This window comes from Odocoileus virginianus, chromosome 4 (genome assembly GCF_023699985.2).
Source record: "Odocoileus virginianus isolate 20LAN1187 ecotype Illinois chromosome 4, Ovbor_1.2, whole genome shotgun sequence".
Classification (NCBI taxonomy): domain Eukaryota; kingdom Metazoa; phylum Chordata; class Mammalia; order Artiodactyla; family Cervidae; genus Odocoileus; species Odocoileus virginianus.
The window spans coordinates 66,824,544-66,846,098 of record NC_069677.1 but is presented as its reverse complement, the minus strand read 5'-3'; the positions used below and the strand labels follow the sequence as shown (position 1 = coordinate 66,846,098).

The window sequence follows — 21,555 nt, the reverse complement described above, 5'->3', positions numbered from 1 at the left end:
TCCTGTGTTTCTTTGGGTGTTCCAGTGGAGAAGGAAGAGGAAGTGGGGAGGGAGAAGAGATATTGCTGGATCTTAAAAACTGTTCCCAAAGCTTTGTGTGAGACTAAAACCCAAGAGTGAAAATTCCAAGTGGTGAATCTCCCTACCAGACCGGTCTTAAGATCTTGGATGTACTGATGCATTTAAAACTGCAGCTGTTCCCTAAAGATTTCTACACAGTCTCCCAAACTTAATGGGCTGACTTGTAGTTCAGACAGAGCACCCAATTTCTTTGCTGTGGAATTCCTAGCAGAGGCAACCTGTTCACAGGCCTTCCCTGGAGGCCCCTGTAAAATGCAGATCGGCCCCTCCCTCTCCAGAAATCACTCTGCAGGTGGGGGCAGGGGGAGGAGCAGGTGATCCACGTGTGGCCAGGATGGATCTTTTCTGGAGCAGCCATGTGAAGTTTATAGCCAAGGTGAACTGACAGTCTGTAATTATAATCAGGTACTCCAGAGGCCACCAGGGCAAAATCAGAGTGGGAAGCCCATGTGGTAGAGTCTCTGTGCTAGAAGTTCAACCGCTCTGTTTGGAAGGCACCCTTGTCTCAGCCACTCTACTGGAGAGCTGACAGATACATACCACATGGGCATGTGACCAAAGGTGAGAGAGGTTAGCCACGTGGCACCTGGTTTGCAGAGCAATACCTAAGGAGATCCCAGTGAGATTTGAGATACAAGAGGCACTTGCTGACTTGGCATGTGCTATGTCTTTGGAGATGGAAACACTTAAACAATTCCATTCAAGATCAGCTCAATTTTCCAAGGGGGCAGAATTTATTATTTGAATTATTCAGGGGAGTTTTATTCATCTATACCAAGATATTAATAAATGCCAACTAAATTATAATTATGTTTCCCTAAAGATATCTGCTGAGATGCCTCCTCTTTTTTTAACTTGCAAAGAGGAGTCAAACTGTGTGTTTATGGACAGCCAGTCTTAATATTCTGAGTGGCAGGATGAAAAATTAATTTTCTTCAAATGCATACATTACTGAATAGTTAGCTGCATCTGAGCAGCCTGGGGTCCCCTTCAAAGAGCCTATGATTCATTTTTATCTTTGCCAAAGGATAACATTCAAAGGCACCTGAGGACGGGAAGCAGGAGTTCTGGGCTCCAGCCCTGCCACCTACAAGTTCCTTCACCTTGACCGAGTCCCTGATATTCTCTGACCCAAAGACTGGTCAGAGGCTCCAGGGGACCCTCCCACCTACTCTTCTGCAGCTCCCCCTCTTGCTGAAGGCAGGAGGCTGAGGGCTCCCGAGGATGGGGTCTATCCTCCCTGACACAACATAAATCTTCACCACCCGCTGTCCTTCTTTGCGCATCCCTCCTTATGGTGCTCACCTGGTCTCCAGGTCCTTTAAGTTCTCCCCTCCTTTTCTCTTTGGAGAGGTCATTGGGCACTTGTTACCCAGGACTTGGTCCCCATCGTGGCTGGAAGGCTGTGTGCCCAGTAACAGAGGAGGAGGCCTCACGGAAGAGCAGATGGGGCTTTGCAGAATGTGGCACCTATTCATCCTTCCATCCATGCTTTCACTCATGCGATCTGCCGTTCCCGAGAACCTACCACATACCTGGAGACAGACATGGTTCTTGCCCTCATGGATCTTGGAGTCAAGGACTGTCTTCACCAATAGGATAGCCATTAGCCACGTGTGACTGTTGAGCCCTTGAAATGCGGCTAGTCTGAACTGAGATGTGCTGTTAATGTGACAGACACAAAGACTTCATAGAAAAACATAATGGAAAATGTCTCACTAAGTTTTATTGTTGATTACGTGTTGAAATTATAAATGGATATATCAGATTAAATAGAGCATAGTATTAATGTTGACTCACTTTTTTTTCTTTTTAGATTTTTAATGGAGCTACTAGAAAATGTGGGATTACATATGTGCTTTAAGTTTTGAGAGGGACTTGAGAGGGTGGAGGTGGGCAGGGATGGTGTGGGCTGATACAGAGTAGCCTGGGTATCCTGAGGGGATGAGAAGCTGGGCATGTCCTGGACCACCTGCAGGGAGGGCAGAGGAAGTAGTTGAAGGTAATGAGGATCAAGCAAGCACCAAGAATAGCCCCCTCTTTTTTAAGCACTCACTATGTCAGATCATTTAATTTCATGGCTGCAGTGATTTTGGAGCACAAAAACATAAAGTCTGTCACTGTTTCCATTGTTTCCCCATCTATTTGCCATGAAGTGATAGGACCAAATGCCATGATCTCAGTTTTCTGAATGCTGAGTTTAAAACATGCTGCTCCTTGGAAGAAAAGTTATGACCAACCTAGACAGCATATTAAAAAGCAGAGACATTACTTTGCCAACAAAGGTCCATCTAGTCAAAGCTATGGTTTTTCCAATAGTCATGTATGGATGTGACAGTTGGACTATAAAGAAAGCTGAGCACTGAAGAATTGATGCTTTTGAACTGTGATGTTGGAAAAGATTCTTGAGAGTCCCTTGGGCTGCAAAGAGATCCAACCAGTCCATCCTAAAGGAAATAAGTCCTGAATATTCATTGGAAGGACTGATGCTGAAGCTGAAACTCTAATACTTTGGCCACCTGATGCAAAGAACTGACTCATTTGAAAAGACTCTGATGCTGGGAAAGATTAAAGGTGGGAGGAGAGGGGGACGACAGAGGATGAGATGGTTGGATGGCATCACCGACTCAATGGACATGAGTTTGAGCAAGCTCCAGGAGTTGGTGATGGACAGGGAAGCCTGGCATGCATGGGGTCGCAAAGAGTTGGACACGACTGAGCAACTGAACTGAACTGAACAGATGTCAAATCATATATATGAGGTACTCATGAGGTGGTTACTAATGTTATTATTTCCATTTTATAGATGAAGAAACTGAGGCAGAAAGAGGGAATGTGACTTGCCTGTCACCTGTCACATTGTGCCATGACAGCCAGGAAGTAGTCAAATCAGGATTTGGGTGTGGGGGCCAGACTCCAGAGCCTCAGTGTTGAACTTGCTTCAGCCCCTCTCTAGGGTTGGGCTGAGGAGTGAACCCCTGGTGGGGAATGGGCACCCCCATAGGTTTGGAGCAGCAAAGAGCCCAGTCTGAGGAGACAGGAAGGCTAATCGGGGGGCAGGGAGTTTGGAGGACACCCCAGTATATGCTGGCAGCAGTGCAGCTGGGAGAAGGGCTGAGACTGGTGCTTCCACGGCACCTGCTCTGCCAGGTTCTCTGCCCACCCTGTTACAAGCTGTGCCCTCATCCTTGTGTTCTAGCCACAGGGCCACCACCTGCGCTGTTCCTCTGCCTCCAACTTTCTTCCTGACCCCCTCACCTGCCTCCTTCCTTTCACCATCACTTCCAGCCTCCATAACTGGATAAATCTCCCAATTATGGACTCATTTTGTACCTGGTACATCCCCTTCATGGGCTTTGCAGGTGGCGCTAGTGGTAAAGAACCTGCCTGCCAATGTAGGAGACATAAGAGATGCAGATTTGATCCCTGGATTGGGCAGATCCCCTGGAGGAGGGCATGGCAACCCAATCCAGCATTCTTGCCTGGAGACTCCCCATAGACAGAGGAGCCTGGTGGGCTATGGTCCATAGGGTCACAAAGAGTCAGACATAACTTAAAGGATTTAGCACACACGCATGCACATCCCCTTCTAGTATTTCTTTCAGATATAAAGTTATATTTATTTATGTGAACATTTCATTTTCTGTCTATTCCTTCAGGGAAGGAACTATGTCTATTTTTGTTCACTTTATATATGCAACACCTAGAATAATTCCTTACCCATTACTGCTATCAGTAAATATCCACTGGATAATCAGATCTTCCTGCAACATGGATGTTCTATCCACTGTACAGATGAAGAAACTGGCACTTAAAGAAACTTGCCCCATGTTCCAGATCAGAAAGGCAATTTCCCCCACTAAAAGACATTGCCGGTCAGTGAGACTGCAAGGAGGCAACCATGCCTGGGGGTAGGATGGGGCGGGGGGGGAGGTGCGAGGCTGATAAGACAGTCCTGGGTCCTTTCCAGGCCGGGGTCTTACTGTAACTAGGACTCAGTCATATCTGACAACCTTCACCCTGCTTCCTTTACACCATGAGGCTCCCACCTTCCAGAACTCTCCATGTCTGCTGAACTTTTGCAACCCTTCCTCTTGGGCTGCCAGCCTAGTGAGGTCACCAGGATTCCAAGTGTTTGACACAGGTATGGCCTCATCCTCATGATCAGGATCATGCTCCAGCTTCCTAATCTGGACTCTCATCACCTTTTTCTAGAGATACCAATTCCACTGTTGCTGGCTTATACTGTAATCATTCATTCATTCAGTAATTGAAAGTGGCCATTGTTTCCCATAGACTGTACCTTGAGAAACTCATAGTCTTTTATGGGAGGGAGTCTTACTCATGCAGGTGGAACTCTAACTGCCTCAACCCCATCCTAAAGTGATGGGGTTAACTCACTTTCAAGACAGTTCCTTTCTGGAACCAAGCGATCTTTTCTTTGTGCAGTCAATTGTGATCAGGGAAAGAACCCTAGAGGAGGAATAGTCTCTTTCCTAATTGTCAAATTGAAGACATATGCTTCCTGGCCTGTTAAAATATTAAACTTGCTCTGTACACAGTCGCTTACAACCTGCAACAGGCAGACCATGCCTTCAAGGCTCCGATCTGAGCCCCAGGGCCCTGACAGATGTCAGCTGTTCGGGAAATTCAGGAGGAGAATACCTGCAGATGAATTCCATGGCATGTCCTGGAAACAAAAACCAGGGAGGAAGGTGAAAAGCCAGGCTTGAGAGGCTTTTTGTTTGGGGGGTGTGAGGGAGTGCTCAAATGTGTGATCAGAGGCAGGAAAGCTTCCAGGTGGGGCAGGAGGGGTGGCAGGAGGGGAGGGTGTGCAGAGAAAGGAGCATCTATCTGGTGGATAGCGGGAAGTTGCTGGCAGAAATTTTCCTGTTTTGTTTGTTGTCACATTCCCAGTTCCAGGGAAGTGCCTGGGACATAGTCGGCACTTGATCAGCCTGTGTGAATTGAATGAATCTCACAGGATGTGTCTTCTGAGAGTTTTGTTCCAGGAAATATTCATAGGTGCCCCAAGGGCTTCCCAGGTGGCGCAGTGGTAAAGAACCCACCTGCCGAAGCCAGAGATACAAAAGTTGTGGGTTCAATCCCTGGATCATGAAGATCCCCTGGAGTAGGAAATGGCAACCCACTCCAGTATTCTTGCCTGGGAAATCCCATGGACAGAGGAGCCTGGGGGGCTACTGTCCATGGGGTTGCAAAGAGTTGGACACAACTGAGCACACACACACACATGGGAAAATAAAATAAAGGGCTTCAGAAAATTTGGCAAACTGACCCTTTTATTCCCCACAGTAGCACTGTAAGTGCCCTGCAGCAGTGGTTCTCAAACTTAGCCTCTCTGAACCACCTGGAGGGCCTGTTAAAACCCAGACTGCCAGGCGCACTCCTCCTCAGTGGTCTAGGGGTAGGGCTTGAGAATTTGCATGTGTAGAGCTTCAAGTTCCTAAATGTCTCAGCTCAGGCTGCTATAACAAAATACCACAGATTGCCAGTTTAGACAACAGATGTTTGTTGTTGTTCAGTCACTAAGTCATGTCTGCCTCTTTGCAACCCCATGAATGCAGCATGTCAGGCTTCCCTGTCCTTCACCATCTCCTGGAGTTTGCTCAAACTCATGTCCATTGAGTGGATGATGCCATCCAACCATCTCATCCTCTGTTGTCCCCTTCTCCTTCTGCCTTCAATCTTTCCTAGCATCAGGGACTTTTCCAATGAGTTGTCTCTTCGCATTAGGTGGCCAAAGTATTGGAGCTGCAGCTTCAGCATCAGTTCTTCTGATGAATATTCAGGGTTGATGTACTCTCACTTTACTGAGAGTGAGATTTCTGCCCTAACCTCTGACTCTCACATCAACTCAGCCAACCCTACCTCTGTGGGGCTTTGCAGAATTTGCCAGTCAGCCCCAGGCTGGGCAAGAGAACCTTTATCCTGGTTGAGGGAATAATTAAGTGCACCTTTTCATTGCATGGAAATGAGGCCCATCAGTAAGACCTGGAAGTTAAAGGATCTCCCCAGGGTGTCATGCTGGGGTGACACCAGCTGATCCAGTAAGCTGATCACACAGGCAAAAATCATATCATGGGGCCAGGGCACCAGTCTTATCATTGCTGCATAATAGAGGTGTTCCTCTTTCTCCATGGATAAGTTTAAATCCTGGGTGCTAGCAATTCTTGATTTACACTCTCTGAGCACAAATTACGAGGACAATCTTTCAGGATGGTTTTGAGGATTTGTGCAAATGTTCTTCAACCAAATTGCAAATGGGAGTAGTCTCTTTGACACCGGCCACCTTTTATGTTTCCTGCTCCCCTGGGCTCCACTGCCCTGAGTCAGCAATTGCTTTTTGACAGAAGACCCAGCAGGTGCTTTCTGAGCTGTCAGAAACACCTGCTGCTGAAAAACCACTGAACTTTTCCCTGCCAATTCAGAAGTGCAGGCAACCTCCTGGGGAGATCTTAAATCGATTTGCAAATAAGAGTGGCATCTTTGCCTTGGTGTGAGGTTGATCTTAGCACTAACCAAAACCTCATCTTTCTAATGTTCCAAAACAGTGGCCTGGGGCCAGGTGGCCTTGCAAGTCTTCAGTGAGAATGCTGTTGGTTTCAATCCTCTTCGTTCATTAGTGTTCCATTTCAGCAACCGAAGTTCAATTTTGACCTACCCTTCAAATATGTCCTGTGGGGCAGGAGCTTATGAAGCTTATGTATTCACTTTCATCTGAATCTAACACATAAGAAGGCTGCTGCAGTGAAGAGTGGCTTTCTAGAACACAAGGCACTTACTTAAATAAAGTAACACACTCCTTAACATGGTGTACAAGCTTCTCAGGGTCCCAGCCCCAATGCTTTTCACCAGCCTCACCTCCAGCCACACATATCTGACACAACACTGGTTGGAAAGTATCTTTCTGTCATGCACAGAATCATCTCTCTTGATTGCTTTATCAAATGTTTCATTTTGCTGTAATCTTCTCTTTCTTCCAATTCACTAACTCTGTTGTTGGCTTTCTTGATTTATTTCAACAACTATGTCTTTTATTTCTAAAATTTCTCTCTGGTTCTTTTTCAAACCTGCCTTCTATCTCCTTTCCAATTCCTCCATTTTCTCTGGTTCCTGGAATGTGTTTGATCATCTGTTTTGTCTGCTTTTTCTCATGCATGCAAAGGATTGTTCCCTCTATGTTTTATCAGTTTTTACTCTCAGTTCATCTCCAGCAGGAATTGTCCTGCTCATGCCCTGGGTTGGGAGCACATGTCTGTCCAGAGGTTTTGAGTATGTCTTTGCTAAAGGCCTTAAGACTTCAAAGATGCATTTTTAAAGTTGAATCTAAGTTCTGGATTTCCATGTCAAGTGGGTTGTTTACACTTGAAGCTAACGTGTATGCTCAGGAATGGTTTGGAGGGGTAACATCTCAGAAGAGATGCTTACCAGAGTGATTGGCTGGCTACCCCCCACATCCCTGGTTGGATGTTGGCAGTTGTCCCAAGATCCAGACTTCAGACAGTCCCAGACTTTACATAGACATGCCAACTCGAGTTTTCTTTGCATAGAAGACCTGAGTCATTCCTGATTTCTGTGGGCTTTGAAACCACAGCTGATAGGCCATGCCTTTCTCTCTTATTTTTGTTTTATATTGTTGCTATTGTTGTTATAGTTTATGCAGCATCTCCATGTGTTTGGAAAAAGGAAGGAATTTCCATATCTGTTCAGGTTGAAAATATGCTCTAAGTATATTGGGTGCTTTGTTTTAGCTCAATTCACACAACAATCGCATGATGTACATACTATTATTATCCTTACTCTACAGGTGAAGGAATTAAGGATCAGGAAGCTTGAAGTACGTTCCTCAAGTCCAGAACATGGTTCCCCAGAAATTCCGAAAGCCAGTGTGATACCCAACCTGTGACCCCTAGGCTCACCCTACAAGGACGCCCCACCCCCTCCTTGGTTGCCCCGCCCACTGCACTCTGTGGCTGCCTTCAACCCCAGGGCAGCCCCTCACCCTGTCCCACCCACTTCTCACGCTTCTCCTACTACATTTGGTCCTCTCCCCCCATTGAAATGCCTTCCACCTTACTGTAATGTCAAACACGTTTTCTCAACCTTTCCCCTCTCTAGTACATACTGTAAATTCTGAGAAGAAGCGAGGATGGAGTTGTGAGAGCAAATGAGAGAAGCATCTTCGGAATTTGGCAGTAATTTAGCTGGAGGGAGGGACAGAGGGAAGAAGTCAAAAGCAGTGCCCAGTGTACTGGCTTGGATGACAGACTGGATGAGGGAGCATCCACTGAGGCGGGGCACACGGGACAAGGAGCAGGCGAGGCTGGGGCACGGGGCTATAGGGCTCAGTTTGGGACATGGTGAGTTTGAAGTGCCTGTAGGACACCAAGCGGGCCACTCGGGCAATCTGACATGTGAGTCCATCACTCAAGAGATAAGTGTCTGGGACTTCCCTGGTGGTCCAGAGGTCGAGAATCCTGCAAAGGCAGGGCACATAGCTTCAACCCCTGGTCTGGGAGCATCCCACATGCCAGGGGGCAGTTAGGCCCAGGCACCACAACTGCTGAGCCTGCACGCGCTAGAGCCTGTGCTTCACAGCAAGAGAAGCCTGCACACCGCAACTAAAGAGCGGCCTCCATTCGCTGCAGCTAGAGAAAGCCCACACGCAGCAATGAAAATACAGGGCGACCCCAAAAAATTAAAAGTAAAAAGCTAAGCATTTTAAAAAGAAAAAGAGATAAGTATCTGCTCAAGACCATGATTTGGCAGTGAGCATGCCGAAGATGCAGGTTTGATCTTTGGGTTGAGAAGATCCCCTAGAAAAGGAAATGGCATTTCACTCCAGTATTCTTGTCTGGGAAATCGCCTGATAGGCTACAGTCCATGGGGTCACAAAGAGTCGGGCAGGACTTAGCAACTAAACAACAACAAGGGAGGATTAAGTGGTACAAGGAAGAGGAAAAGCTGCTTTGACATTGAGAAGCATGTTCCAAGATTGATTGTTGCTATGACTACCATCTTCCTCCAGCCCTCAAAGACTGGTACCTCGTACTGCCTGTAGGGGAAAAAAAAAAAAAAGCTGTCCAAGTCCTAGGCCCTCAGTTCCAAGCTATCCTTGTAGCCTTGTCTCACACTCCTCACCTTTCCCAAACCAGTGGGACTGTGTCTGTGCTCCTTCCCTCCTCACAGGGCAATCAGACACTCACCCCCCTCCACCATGTCATCCCAGTGTCTCACACAAATCTGTGGGCAGGAGTCACAATTGTTGCAAGCCTTTTTGTCAATTCTGTGTCTGAACTGGAAGCTCCATGAGGACAGGTGCTTTCCTTCCTTCACAAAGCAGGATATGCATTTAGTAAAAATGTCCGCAGGACTGAATGAATGAGTGAATCTCCATTCGTCCCAAACCTAGTATCTTTTTTTGGCAATAGGATTGATAAATGAAGGATTAAAAGATTGCTACTCCATTTGCCTGGAATGTTTTCCTCACCATCTATTCCTAATGGAGGCTTAGCAGTTCTAGTGACCCTATGTGCCCCCTTCTCCCAGCCAGAAGTCTGGATCTCACAGTGCGTTATGTCTTGTGTGTAAGACTAATCTCAATTCCCATTTCATTCATCTTGTGTATTTGATACATAACCACCACTATCACGACCACCACCCCTGCCCCAAATTGAAAATCTGAAGGCAAAGCACATACCTGATAAGTTCTGCATTCCACACAGCCTCTAGTACACTCCCTCACACATTGGTTTGTAGGTAAATGCATTATACATTGAATAACTATGTCCGAAAATACCTGATTTCAAAGACAAAGACCAATACAGTATACTAACGCATATCTATGGAATTTAGAAAGATGGTAATGATAACCCTATATGCAAAACAGAAAAAGAGACATAGATGTACAGAACAGACTTTTGGGCTCTGTGGGAGAAGGTGAGGGTGGGATGTTTGAGAGAACAGCATCAAAACATGTATATTATCAAGGGTGAAACAGATCACCAGCCCAGGTTGGATGCATGAGACAAGTACTCGGGGCTGGTGCACTGGGAAGATCCAGAGGGATGGGGTGGAGAGGGAGGTGGGAGGGGTGATCAGGATGGGGAATACATGTAAATTCATGGCTGATTCATGTCAATGTATGGCAAAAACCACTACAATAGAAAAAAGAAAAGAAATAAAACCAGATTAACCAAGCTAAAAAAAAAACAAACAAACCTGATTTCCTGAGGAAACAAACTCAGAACTTTCCATGTGGCCCTTTCTAGGCCATTTAGACCAACTCCTGGCAGCCTAACTTCCTCCCCTCTTGTGAGAGGCTTCTCCAGTCCCCAGCTCACCCTGGAGTACCACCCTGCTCCCAGCCCTAGACCTCCTTGGCGTTGTTCCTGCTTCCCACCCTGTAAGTGATGTGAGAGAAAGCAAGCCAGAGGACCCAGCCCCACCCAGCTCCGGCAGACATGCAGCACTGCAGTCAACCGGTGCGTGGATTCTATGTGGCCATCAGGCCCGAGAGCACGGCCGCTGGAAGTGGGGTGCTGGCGACCTGGGCAACGGAGCCCCCTTGTGCTGCCCAATTGACTTTTGTGTTTTGTCTACATTTCAAAGGGGATGAGATGCGGAAAGGGTTATTGCACTTCCACCTGCTCCCTTCCCACACTGGACTGGTTAGAGCTTTCCTGATGCCTCAGAGAATATCCTGGGGGCAGGGGTATTCTGACTAGCCATCCTTGACTTGCATCCTGGACTGCAAGTCCAGGGCACGTTGGGCCTCCTTGGGTTGGAAGCTTCCTCACTCGGAACTCTGCCTTAGTTCCTCAGTCTCCTGTTGCCCCCAGACCCTGTCTCCTGGTCTTCCTTTGTGCCATACCCATACCCCTAGGTCAGCCTCACCTGGGTCCCAGACCCACCCCCAGACTTGTGTACCCAGTCCAGTGTCTGATCGCAGGCATCAAGCAGGAGGGGAGTATAAATTGGGTTAGGACCTCTAGTGGGATATACGCAGTACTGAACTGTATACTCAGTGAAGTATAACAGGATTTGGGAAATGTCTGCCTGGACCCCTCCTGCTTACCTTCCAAGGGTCCCTAAAATATTCATCAGGCTTTATCAGGTTAATGGACTTCAAAAGGAGTAATTTTCTGAGACATGAGACAAGACAGTATAAAAAAGAACATTAAGGGGAAAAAAATCTTACTCTAAAATGAAAGGGAAAAGATCATTTAGCATCCCTGTTGGTGTTATCTATTCATGAGAAACAGCACATTTAATCCAGAGTGGGGTGTAGGGAGGACTTTGATGCCTTCACTTGGGGTCACCTTCCTGCAGAACTCATCTGTCTCCGCTGCCACAGATGACAGGGGCGATGAAGACAAGAGGATGCAGAAGGATCTGAGGGCAAGGGAGCGGGGAAGAGATGGAGTCTAATGTGACTTCTAAGGCACTTGCTTAGATTGGAGGGAGGGAGTGCCATTCCCCAGCCTTGCCACCTTTTGTTCTTCCTAGCTCCTTTTCCAAGACATGCCATGTTGGTTTCTAATTTGGATCATATTGCAAAGACATCAAACAAGTCAATCCTAAAGGAAATCAACCCTGAATAGTCACTGGAAAGACTGCTGCTGAAACTGAAGCTCCAATACTTTGGTCACCTGATGCAAAGAGCTGACTCATTGGAAAATTCCCTGATGCTGGGAAAGATTGAGGGCAGAATGATAAAGGGGCAACAGAGGATGAGATGGTTAGATAGCATCGCCAACTCAATGGACATGAACTTGAGCAAACTCCAGGAGATAGTGAAGGACAGAGGAGTCTGCCATGGAGTTGCAGAGTCAGACACGACTTAGCGACTGAACAGCAAGTGGGATTTGAGTACCTTGAGGTCAGGAATAGTGACTTTATCCTGGCTCCAAATGTCTCTACCCACCCATTAAGGTTAGGTTTTGGTTCCCCGGTCTAAGACCAGAAGTCTTAGGTACTGAAATTATGAGGGGACATGAATGTGAGTGTGCTCTGTACCAAGTTCAGCCAGGAGGACTCATCTCTTGTCCTTCTTTGGCTTCCCAAGGGCTCTAAGGAAGGATGAAACTGAATCTTCTTGAGAAGACTATCTGTCTCAGAATTTATTTTGCTTCAGTTGAAAGGAGCATGAGACTACAACAGCTCTTTGGGCAAGCATTAATATAGAGACAAAGGAATTGAAGGTTTTCTGTTCTTATGAAAAATCCTTCTTCCTTTGTCCGTTGCCTTGTCCTTGCTCATAACTCCTAATTTCTTCCTCTTCTGTTTTGTTCTTTCTCTTTCCCTTCCTCTGCCCCTTCTCTATCTTCATCTTCATTTCTACTTTCAGCCTAGCATCTTTCTTTTTATAGCTTCATCCATCCCCAAGCTTCGAAAAACAGTTTTAACTTTTTCTTTATTGAGGAACTAAGAAAAAATTTCATACAGAGAAAATTTAAGTTGACACCCCAACCTGTCCACAAGAACTTGCCAACTTAGACAGTTGGTAATTATGTAACCAAGATAATCTGTCCATAGTCAGATATTTACCCAATGATTAGTTTCCCAGGTGTTCCTCTACCCCATGGTTTGCACCATCATGTTTGATGTGCATTTCTATAACCTCAGTGCATATCAGCCATTATGTTCACTGAGTCCTTTGCAATAAACATTGTTAACCTAAAGGTCTCTTCTCCCTCTTTCATAATTAGAATAAAAGTCTGTTGGATGTTTCATTGCGTATTCAATTTTAAGTGTTGCTTCTCTTTCTTTTCACTAGATTTGTGACAAAGAATGGCATTACTATGTCATCAATGTGGAGTTTCCTGTGGTCACCTTATACATGGATGGAGCAACGTATGAACCATACCTGGTGACTAACGATTGGCCCATTCATCCATCTCACATTGCCATGCAACTGACAGTCGGCGCTTGTTGGCAAGGTAACCCTTAAGTCCAGCCCTTCTCCCTGGCCCATCTGTGTACAGTCCATCAAAGGAAAAGACAAAGAAAAGGGCATAGCAAGTGGTATGAGCTTCAGCCAGAAAAATTTACTGTCCCCTACTAATAAAACAGGACTTAAAAAGATAAGAATGAATCCAAGCACTAAGCTTGTGTAATAATAAAGCACTTGGCTTGAGACCAGATTTTGACTTTAGATCAACAGAGCAATTTCAGGATTGCCTCTGAGTTGCTAATGCGTTTTATTGTTCTGGAACCTTATCTGGTTTCAAACTGGGGCTGTGTAGAGAAACGCCTGCGAATGGAATCTGGTATAAAAAATTGCCAGTTGGCTCTGTTGCTCTCTACACTGGTCAGGAGCCAAGGATCTCTCTTTATCCCCACTCGAATTGTCTAAGACCCCGATCCTCTGTTCTGGGAACTCTCTTCCTCTGCTGCTGCCTCTCCTCCAGGCCTCAAACCCAGACTCATCACCTCTTTGGAAGTAGGAGAGCCAGCTCTCTGAGCATGCATCTAGCCTTTCTGTTCCCCACTCAGATCTGTTGGCATCTTTGTCTTTGCTCCCTTAATAGCTGGGGTTCTTTGAAGTATCAGTGAGAGACCAGAGGGGAAGTAAAACGCTCCTCAAATAAGCAGATCAGTACTTTGAGATGACTCCTCAAACTCCTGTTGATGCCTTATTTGAGGGTTACTAAGATTTGAGACCTTAACCATTTGCTGTGCAGGCGGAGGGAAAAGGTGGGTTGTGGTGCAAGATTATGACTTCAGAGGACTGGCTCCCTTTAGGGGAGACATAAGGCCGTCTGGGTTGGGACAAAGAGTAAGTTCTGGGCAGCTCCATGCAAGAGAAGATGCAAGAGGGCACGTGGTGCAGCCCTGGGAGCACTAGGGGTACAGAACCTGGGAAGGAGACAAAGCAGGAATGAGGCAACCAGAGACAGTGTGTTTTTTCAAATTGAAGGATAGTTGATTGACATTGTTGTATTAGTTTCAGGTATACAGGAAAGTGACTCAGTTATATATGTTCTTTTTCAAACTCTTTTCCCTTATAGGTTATTGCAAAATCTTGAGTAGCGTCACCTGTGCTAAATAGTAGGTCCTTGATTATCTATTGTGTTTATAGCAGTGTGTATATGTTAATCCAAATTCCTAATTTATCCATTCCCCCCTTTCCTTTTTTGGTACCCATGGTTGTTTTCTGTCTGTAAGTCTGTATCTGGGTTTCTTTTTTCCAGTTTTTAAATATATTTGTTATTTAATGAAAAGAATTTATTTAGCATTAACTTTTTAAATTTTTCATTGGAGGATAACTGCTTTACAGTGTTGCATTGGTTTCTGCAGTGCAACAACATGAATGAGCTCTATGTGTATGTGTATCGCCTCCCTCTTGAGCCTCCCTCCCTCCCACCCTCATCCCAGCCCTCTAAGTCATCATGGAGCATCGGGCTGGGCCCCCTGTGTTACGCAGCAGCTCCCCACTAGTTATCTGTTTTACACATGGTAGTATATATATGTCAATGCTACTTTTTCATGTTTTTGTTTTGTATAAAAGTTCATTTGTATATCTTTTTTTTGGATTCCACATATAAGCATTATCAATGATGTTTGCTTGGCTTACTTCACCTTGTATGATAATGTCTAGGTCCATCCATGTTGCTACATATGGCATTATTTCATTCTTTTCTTATGAGTAAGAGTGTATTTTTGAGTAGAAGTCACCTACTTGAAGTCTGATGTACATCACATGACAGTAAAAATCTTCTCAAACATTTCATAGAATGTGGTAAGAGCTCCCTCAGTATTGCAGAATTCCCCAGGATATCAAGAGAGGAAGACTGTCATGCAAACCCATGAAACTAGTTAGTATAGCAAGGCACTAATTCAGAGGTTGCCTCTGAATCGTTAGTCACTGAACACAGTGTTAGAACAACAGCCCTCTCATGTGGCTCATGCCCCAGCTAGATGCCACAGCCAGTCCATAGATATTTTGGAACATAGATTGGATGCTTCCCATAAGAAAGAGTACTAAGAATGCATTTGAGTCAATTCCAATGAGGTGGATGAAACTGGAGCCTATTATACAGAGTGAAGTAAGTCAGAAAGAGAAACCTCAATACAGCATTTTAATGCATATATGTAGAATTTAGAAAGATAGTAACGACAGTCCTATATGCAAGACAGCAAAAGAGACACAGATGTAAAATACAGACTTTTGGATTATGTGGGAGAAGGCGAGGGTGGGATGACATGAGAGAATAGCATTGAAACATGTATATTACTATATGTAAAATAGATGACCAGTACAAGTTTGATGCATGAAGCAGGGCACTCAAAGCTGGTGCTCTGGGACAACCCAGAGGGATGGGGTGGGGGAAGGAGGTGGGAGTGGGGTTCAGGATGGGGGGATGCATGTGCACCCATGACTGATTCCTGTCGATGTATGGCAGAAACCACCACAATATTGTAAAGAAATTATTCCCCAATTAAAATAAATTAATTAATTTAAAAAAGAAAGAAAGGGCCCTAATCATGTCGGCGTCACCAGGAACCTTACCATGACTTCCCTAGAGGCCCTCAGGGACCACATCTGATCCCCATCATCCCAGCCTGCAATGGAAACCTGCAGAATCTCTAACTCCCTTGAGCTTCTATTAATACTTTCTCACCTATTTCCTTATCTAGAGTAATACCTGTATTGCAAGGTTATTATAAGGACTCGGTGGCAGGCACTTGGAGTGTGCTTGGCATGTTTCAGTTGAATGAATGTGTAAATTTGAAAACATCTTCTGGTTGCCTCCTCTACCTCCTTCTCTGCTCCTTGCATCTAAACCCTATATGGCAGATTTTCCACAAGACCTTGGTACACTCTGGCCTCTGTGGTTCCAGCTTCCCCACAGCTCCCTGAACGTACTGACCTTCTCCCCTTTCCCAGGACTAACCCTCACAGACAGGCCCTGGCCAGCCAGGTCCATCTCTAGGTCAGAAAGAAGGTCACTGAGCCTGGGAAAGAGTCAGTCAGAAGACAAGCATTGGAAGATGGGGCTGATGTTCTAGGAGAGGACTCATCATCCAGGCTTCTGAGCGTGGAGACGATTTGGGTATCTTTTCTGAAAGGAAAAGATAATCTCTGGTGAATTTTCAGCATGGGAGAAAAATCCCTTAAGGTCTTTAAAATTGAGCGTTATGGGAGGAGTATGAATTCACTAGGATGATAAAGGTAGCAACAGCATACGCCATGGCAGAGCAGCTTAACATCAGCCTGCCCAGGGTGCCCTATCACTGGAATGCGCATGGATTGGAATGAGTGGAGAGGAGGATGAGATAGAGCTGAGACCAGACCATAGCGTGCATCTTGCCTTGTTAGGAGCTTGGATTCTCATGAATATATACATGCTCCCTGGAGCCATGTTTTTGTCTTGGGTGGTGGTTTAGTCGCTAAGTCATGTCCAACTCTTGCGACCCCATGGACTGTAGCCTGCCTTGCTCCTCTGTCCATAGGATTCTCCAGGCAAGAATACTGGAGTGGGTTGCCATTTCCTTTTCCAAGGGATCTTCCTGACTCAGGAATTGAACCTGGGTCTCTGGCATTGCAGGCAGATTCTTTACCATCTGAGCTACAAAGGAAGTCCCCTTTGTCTTGGGAGGAGACATCAAAAGGTCTTTCAATAGCGCACTGTGCTGTGAAATTGATGGCCTGTAATACAGCCCTTGTCTCGGCATGTTTCTAAGCCTTCCGAAGTCCACTTACATACACATTATAAGCCCACTGTGTGAACAGGGCCCTTTGGGCCTGTAACTGTGGGGAGTTTTTCAGGTACTTTTGAGGTTGGCAAGGGAACCAGTTCCCATTTGTGAAATTTCCATTCAGGGTGTTAACAATGGGGATAGAAAATAATGTGCTAGCAGCTGCTTGCTGGGTGCTCCCAGGAACTCACAGCTGGAACTCAGAGGCTCCAGCTCAGAGGCTGGGCAGGACTCTGCCGCCCCAATTAGCCTACTGTGTCCTGTGATTGAATCGGAAAGCCAGAGTAATCAGCGGAACTTCATTTTCATTGGTATTTTTCCAGTAATTAAAAAAAAAAATGAGATTTCATTTACACTTAAGAAATATTGCCAGGATGGCCTCAAGCAGGCAGCATATCTTAATTCTAGAGAAGGGCTTTTGAAGTCAGGATGGACCTTGCATCTCAAGAGAGTCCTTCTGTCTCTGTGTGGCCACCGTGTGCCACCTAGCCATCACCTCTGTGCTCTGTGTCAGTGTTTCCAGGATGGAGTCAGACCCTCTCTCCTGGCCAAAATCAGTCAGTGCTGACTAAGAAACTGCTGTCTTTAAACAAATACCAGGTCCCTTGTCTCTCTCTGGGTCATGCCATACGGGAAGATTGTTTAAGACTAATTAATTTGTCCTTTTCCTTAGAGTCCCTATTCATCCATTTCTAACAACAAAAATTCAAGTTCTACTCATATATGATAAAAATTATATAATCTTCTTTGTGCCTGGACCTCTACCCCGGGTCCGACCACCCAGCGCCTATAACTCAGTTGTCATGGGAGTGAGTTAGGAAGGCTACTGATGCGCCAGCCACAGAGATGCTCCAGCAGGTGATACTCCAGAGCACCTCTCCCCCAACACGACAACCAGAGAAGCTCTGATTTACTTATTTTATATAGTATCAGAGCTAGAATTGTTTTAATGAAATGGCTAAACGTATTTGAAGAAGCATAGCTGTAAACACACACTTAAGAAGGTACCACCCTGCCCCCTGCCTGAGCCTTATCTGCTCTTGGCAGAGCTCATCACTGTCTTCCCTGTTTGTGGCTCTGTCCCCAGCGACCACCTCATCTCTGCCTCTGCTGGGGTCTCTCCTCCAGTGCTCTGGACCTTGGCCTTCCTAGAGTGCCCAGCGTCGTCTCTTCCTAACGATGGCACCCCCTGATCTTGGATGGGGAGGGCTTTCTACCCTAGCTCCTAGTCTGGCTGAGTCTTGATTGCTACTTAACAAACAAAGCAGCAGGAGATAGAGAAGAGGATGGTTATAAAAATTAGACTCTTTTAAGAAACAGAAACAGAACCCCCACTTCCTTGTGGCTTTTGGGAGGAGCTGAGTTAAAGAATACAAATGGCCAAAAGAAGGAATAAAAAGGCAGAAATGATGCTGAAAGTTGCAGTAATCAATAGCATCTGTTCCTCAAACAGAGGGGAATTGGAGCCACATGTGGTCCTGAGATCTGGTGTACATTTTCAGGTCATTATTTTTGCCAGACATTAAAATTAGTGCAGACTTGGAGTGCATGTCATCACTTAATAAACTTCGTCTAATTTAATACAAATTCTCTTAATAAAGTCTGTGTTGAAATTATTTTGCATCCCTGGAGGTCTCTGCTGCTGGGAGAGAGCACGTGCTAGCATAGTCTGCTTTACATTCAAGTGGCATTTCCCAAGGGTTTCATGAAGCTTGGGTCCCCCAGGTTCCACAAGAAGGCCAAGGTCAAGTTTGGGAAACCATATAAGCCATCCCCACAGCCCCACACTGGAGTCACAATGCACCTTTGTTTATTCAAAGCTCTTAGAAGCCCACCAAGGAACCAACCAGTTTGACATTACCTAACCTATGTTTCTCAGTCTTATTTCACTATGGAACTCACTCTTTGTAGATTAGTGTTCCTGGAGCACTGTTTGGGAACCATCTCATTGGAGTTATTAATGGAGGTCTCTATCTCCCATTAAGGCATGGATTTGCAGAAGGCAAGGACTATCTGCTCTCAAAGACTCTCCTTCCCTCCCCTTTCCTCCTATTTCATGTCCTGGATAAGGTCAATAATTATTGGTTATTGAATTATATCCCAGTTTTGAGTTTGTTTTGACAAAGGTGTATGGCTCATGTATGACACACAGGGGTGACTAACACGGTGTATCTTAGCAGTGTCTGTATTTTAAAAATCAAGTAAAGATGATTCTAGGCCCTAGATTTCATTTGACATAAGGGCATATTGGTCTAAGACAACACAGATGAAATCAGCTTTAAAATTTGGTGATTTATGTGTGGAAACACAGGATAACTGAAACTTTGAATCTCATTCTGAAAGTTACATTAATTAGAAAATTTTAGCAAGGGTCTTAGAGCAAAAAGACCATTTTAACTCTAAGTATCATTTTAACTTCTCTGAGAGATACTCTTGGGCAAGGAGAAAGAAAAGAGAAAGAGGCCCCTGAAGAAAGACTCCCATGACAACATCTCATCTCAGAGTTCCCTTGGTTCTTGCTGGCACCAAAACTGACTGCTAGTTTTGAGTTCCTGCACTGTGCTCAGCTCTGGCTTGTCTTCTCTTTAACAACCCTAATATGTTGTGGATGTAATTATCATCTCCATTTTGCTCATGAGGAAACTGAGACTCAGAGAACATAGGAACTTGGGAAGGGTTACCTAGAGCCTGGATTTGCACTGGGAACTGTGTCACCCACAGCCTTAACTACACTGCTACACCCACCTCTGCTTCTAGAGACATGTAGAAGCAGATGACGTTTAATAGCCAAGCAAGGAAGGCCAGAAGATTCTGGAATCTGCAGTCAAACCATTTGCCTAGACTCCCCAGGCATTCTTCCCCAGATCAGACAAAGTCAAGCTGAGGCCAAAAATAATGACTGGCCCATTGGGCATCTTGGTTTAATGGGAGGGCTGAATCTGGAGTCAGAAAAGAATTCCAGACCCTCACTGATGCTGCTTACCTTCTCTGGGTCTTTGAAGACTGTGTCTTGCCTCTGTGCTCCTGGAGAATGGCGGGCCATTCTGGTTGATATATGAGGGCCCTTCCAACTTTGTGAATCTAGGTGCCTAACCCCAGAGTACTGACTTTTGGGGTCATCCCATAAGTCATATGTTTCTTATGAACTTAGAACCCACCATGTAAATGTTCACTGAAAATGCTGGAAGGATGGAGACATAACCACCAAAGGATCAATAAAGCCTGCTGAGACTGTGTCATGGCCAGTCCTGTGAGCAGAGCATCCCTGACCACCAGTCCTTACAATTACAGTTCTAAACCCTGGGGTTGTGTGCAGGTTTTAAAGCCAGAGTTTATGGGAGTCCATTACACACTTCACTTAGTCTTTGCATTCAGTGTGTATCTCCATCACTGAAATGAGAGAAAGCAAGATTTCCAATGGTCTCACCATTTGCATTGCTCAAAATTGATAGCCAACCATCCGTGAAATTGTGTTCTTTGAGGGGCATCCCCATCAACAAGCCACGCGCAGAGCTGCATCCAACTCAAGCAGGAGGGAACATGGCCCCCACTCCTTTCTATGTGCTTCTCAGACTAAGTAGCTGTGGGAAAGACAGCAGGAAAAAAAAAGACCAGCGACATCCCACACATACTCTGCAAAGGGAAGCTACTTTGTCCATTCACACAACACAGGTCTTTTACTCAGAGGAAAGTGAATGATACTGATTCTAAAGCTATATGTATAGTTGGTGGGCCCACCTCTCAGTGGAAAGAAAGCTGAATGAAAACTCTGGCTCAGAATAACACAAGCTATGTTAAATCACTTTTTACAAATACTGTTATTTTTCATGAGAACTATATTTCCCAGTAAGCTTGACACAAATCATTGGGAGTTGCTGCTGAAATCATTCATTGTCTACAGAACTCCGTGTAATTGGACATTCTCCCTCAGCCTTGTATCAATCCCAACCTGTCCTCATCTTTCTGAAGCAGCCCAATTATGGGATCCTCCAAGAAATTCTACTTGAACCCTCCTAGCCATATCTACTGTATGGCACTCAGGTCAAAAGCTTGAGAGCAAGAAAAACTTGAGTCTGAATCAGAGTTTCACTAACTTCTGCCTGTAGGGCCTTAGGCAAGTTACCTAGCTGTGAAAACATCATCTGTAAAAGGAGTTGTAGTTTAGCAGGTAAGAATCTGAATTCACAAAGAAAAAAGTCATTTTTCCACATCCACCTTAGTGTCACTTCCAGTCCCTCTTCTATCTGAATCGGGGAGATTCAACCTCGGTAAATTTGGAATTCTCTCATGTCTTTAATCACTCAGTTGTGTCCGACTCTTGCAACCCCGTGGACTGCAGATTGCCAGGCTCCTCTGTCTGTGGGATTCTCCAGGCAAGATTAGTCGAGTGGGTTGCCATTTAGGGTGCCAGCTGATTTCAGGGGGATGTATAAGGTGCTAGGGTGTGAGGGGCCTCCAGTCATCTTTCCACGCAGGTGTCTACTGAAACAGTGTCCATCTCTTTAATCCTCAGTCATTAATGGTCCTTCGGGGTTATCAGTGCTCTGTGTAATTCCTTGTCCTACTTAGGGACACAGAAATACCTCTGCTGCTTCTCATACCTTGTAAAGCCATTCTTAGTCCTTCTCTCCATCTATCCAGATGTGCCAGGTTAGCTTTCCCTCCCAACATCACACACTGTTTCCAAGGTGTTCGCCCTCACTCTGCATCTCTGTCATCCTATCCATCTACACCTCCCCTGCTACCCCC

General features: G+C 45.4%; 1 protein-coding gene across 2 annotated transcripts in view; it reads left to right on the top strand.

Annotated features, from left to right (window-relative positions):
* Window positions 1–21,555, top strand: part of CLSTN2 (calsyntenin 2) — a 744,137-nt gene that overhangs the window by 669,571 nt on the left and 53,011 nt on the right. For both annotated transcript variants that reach the window (XM_070466678.1, XM_070466677.1), the window contains exon 9: window positions 12,881–13,043. In XM_070466678.1, the coding sequence (XP_070322779.1) occupies window positions 12,881–13,043 (163 nt within the window). The remainder of the gene's footprint in view (window positions 1–12,880; window positions 13,044–21,555) is intronic.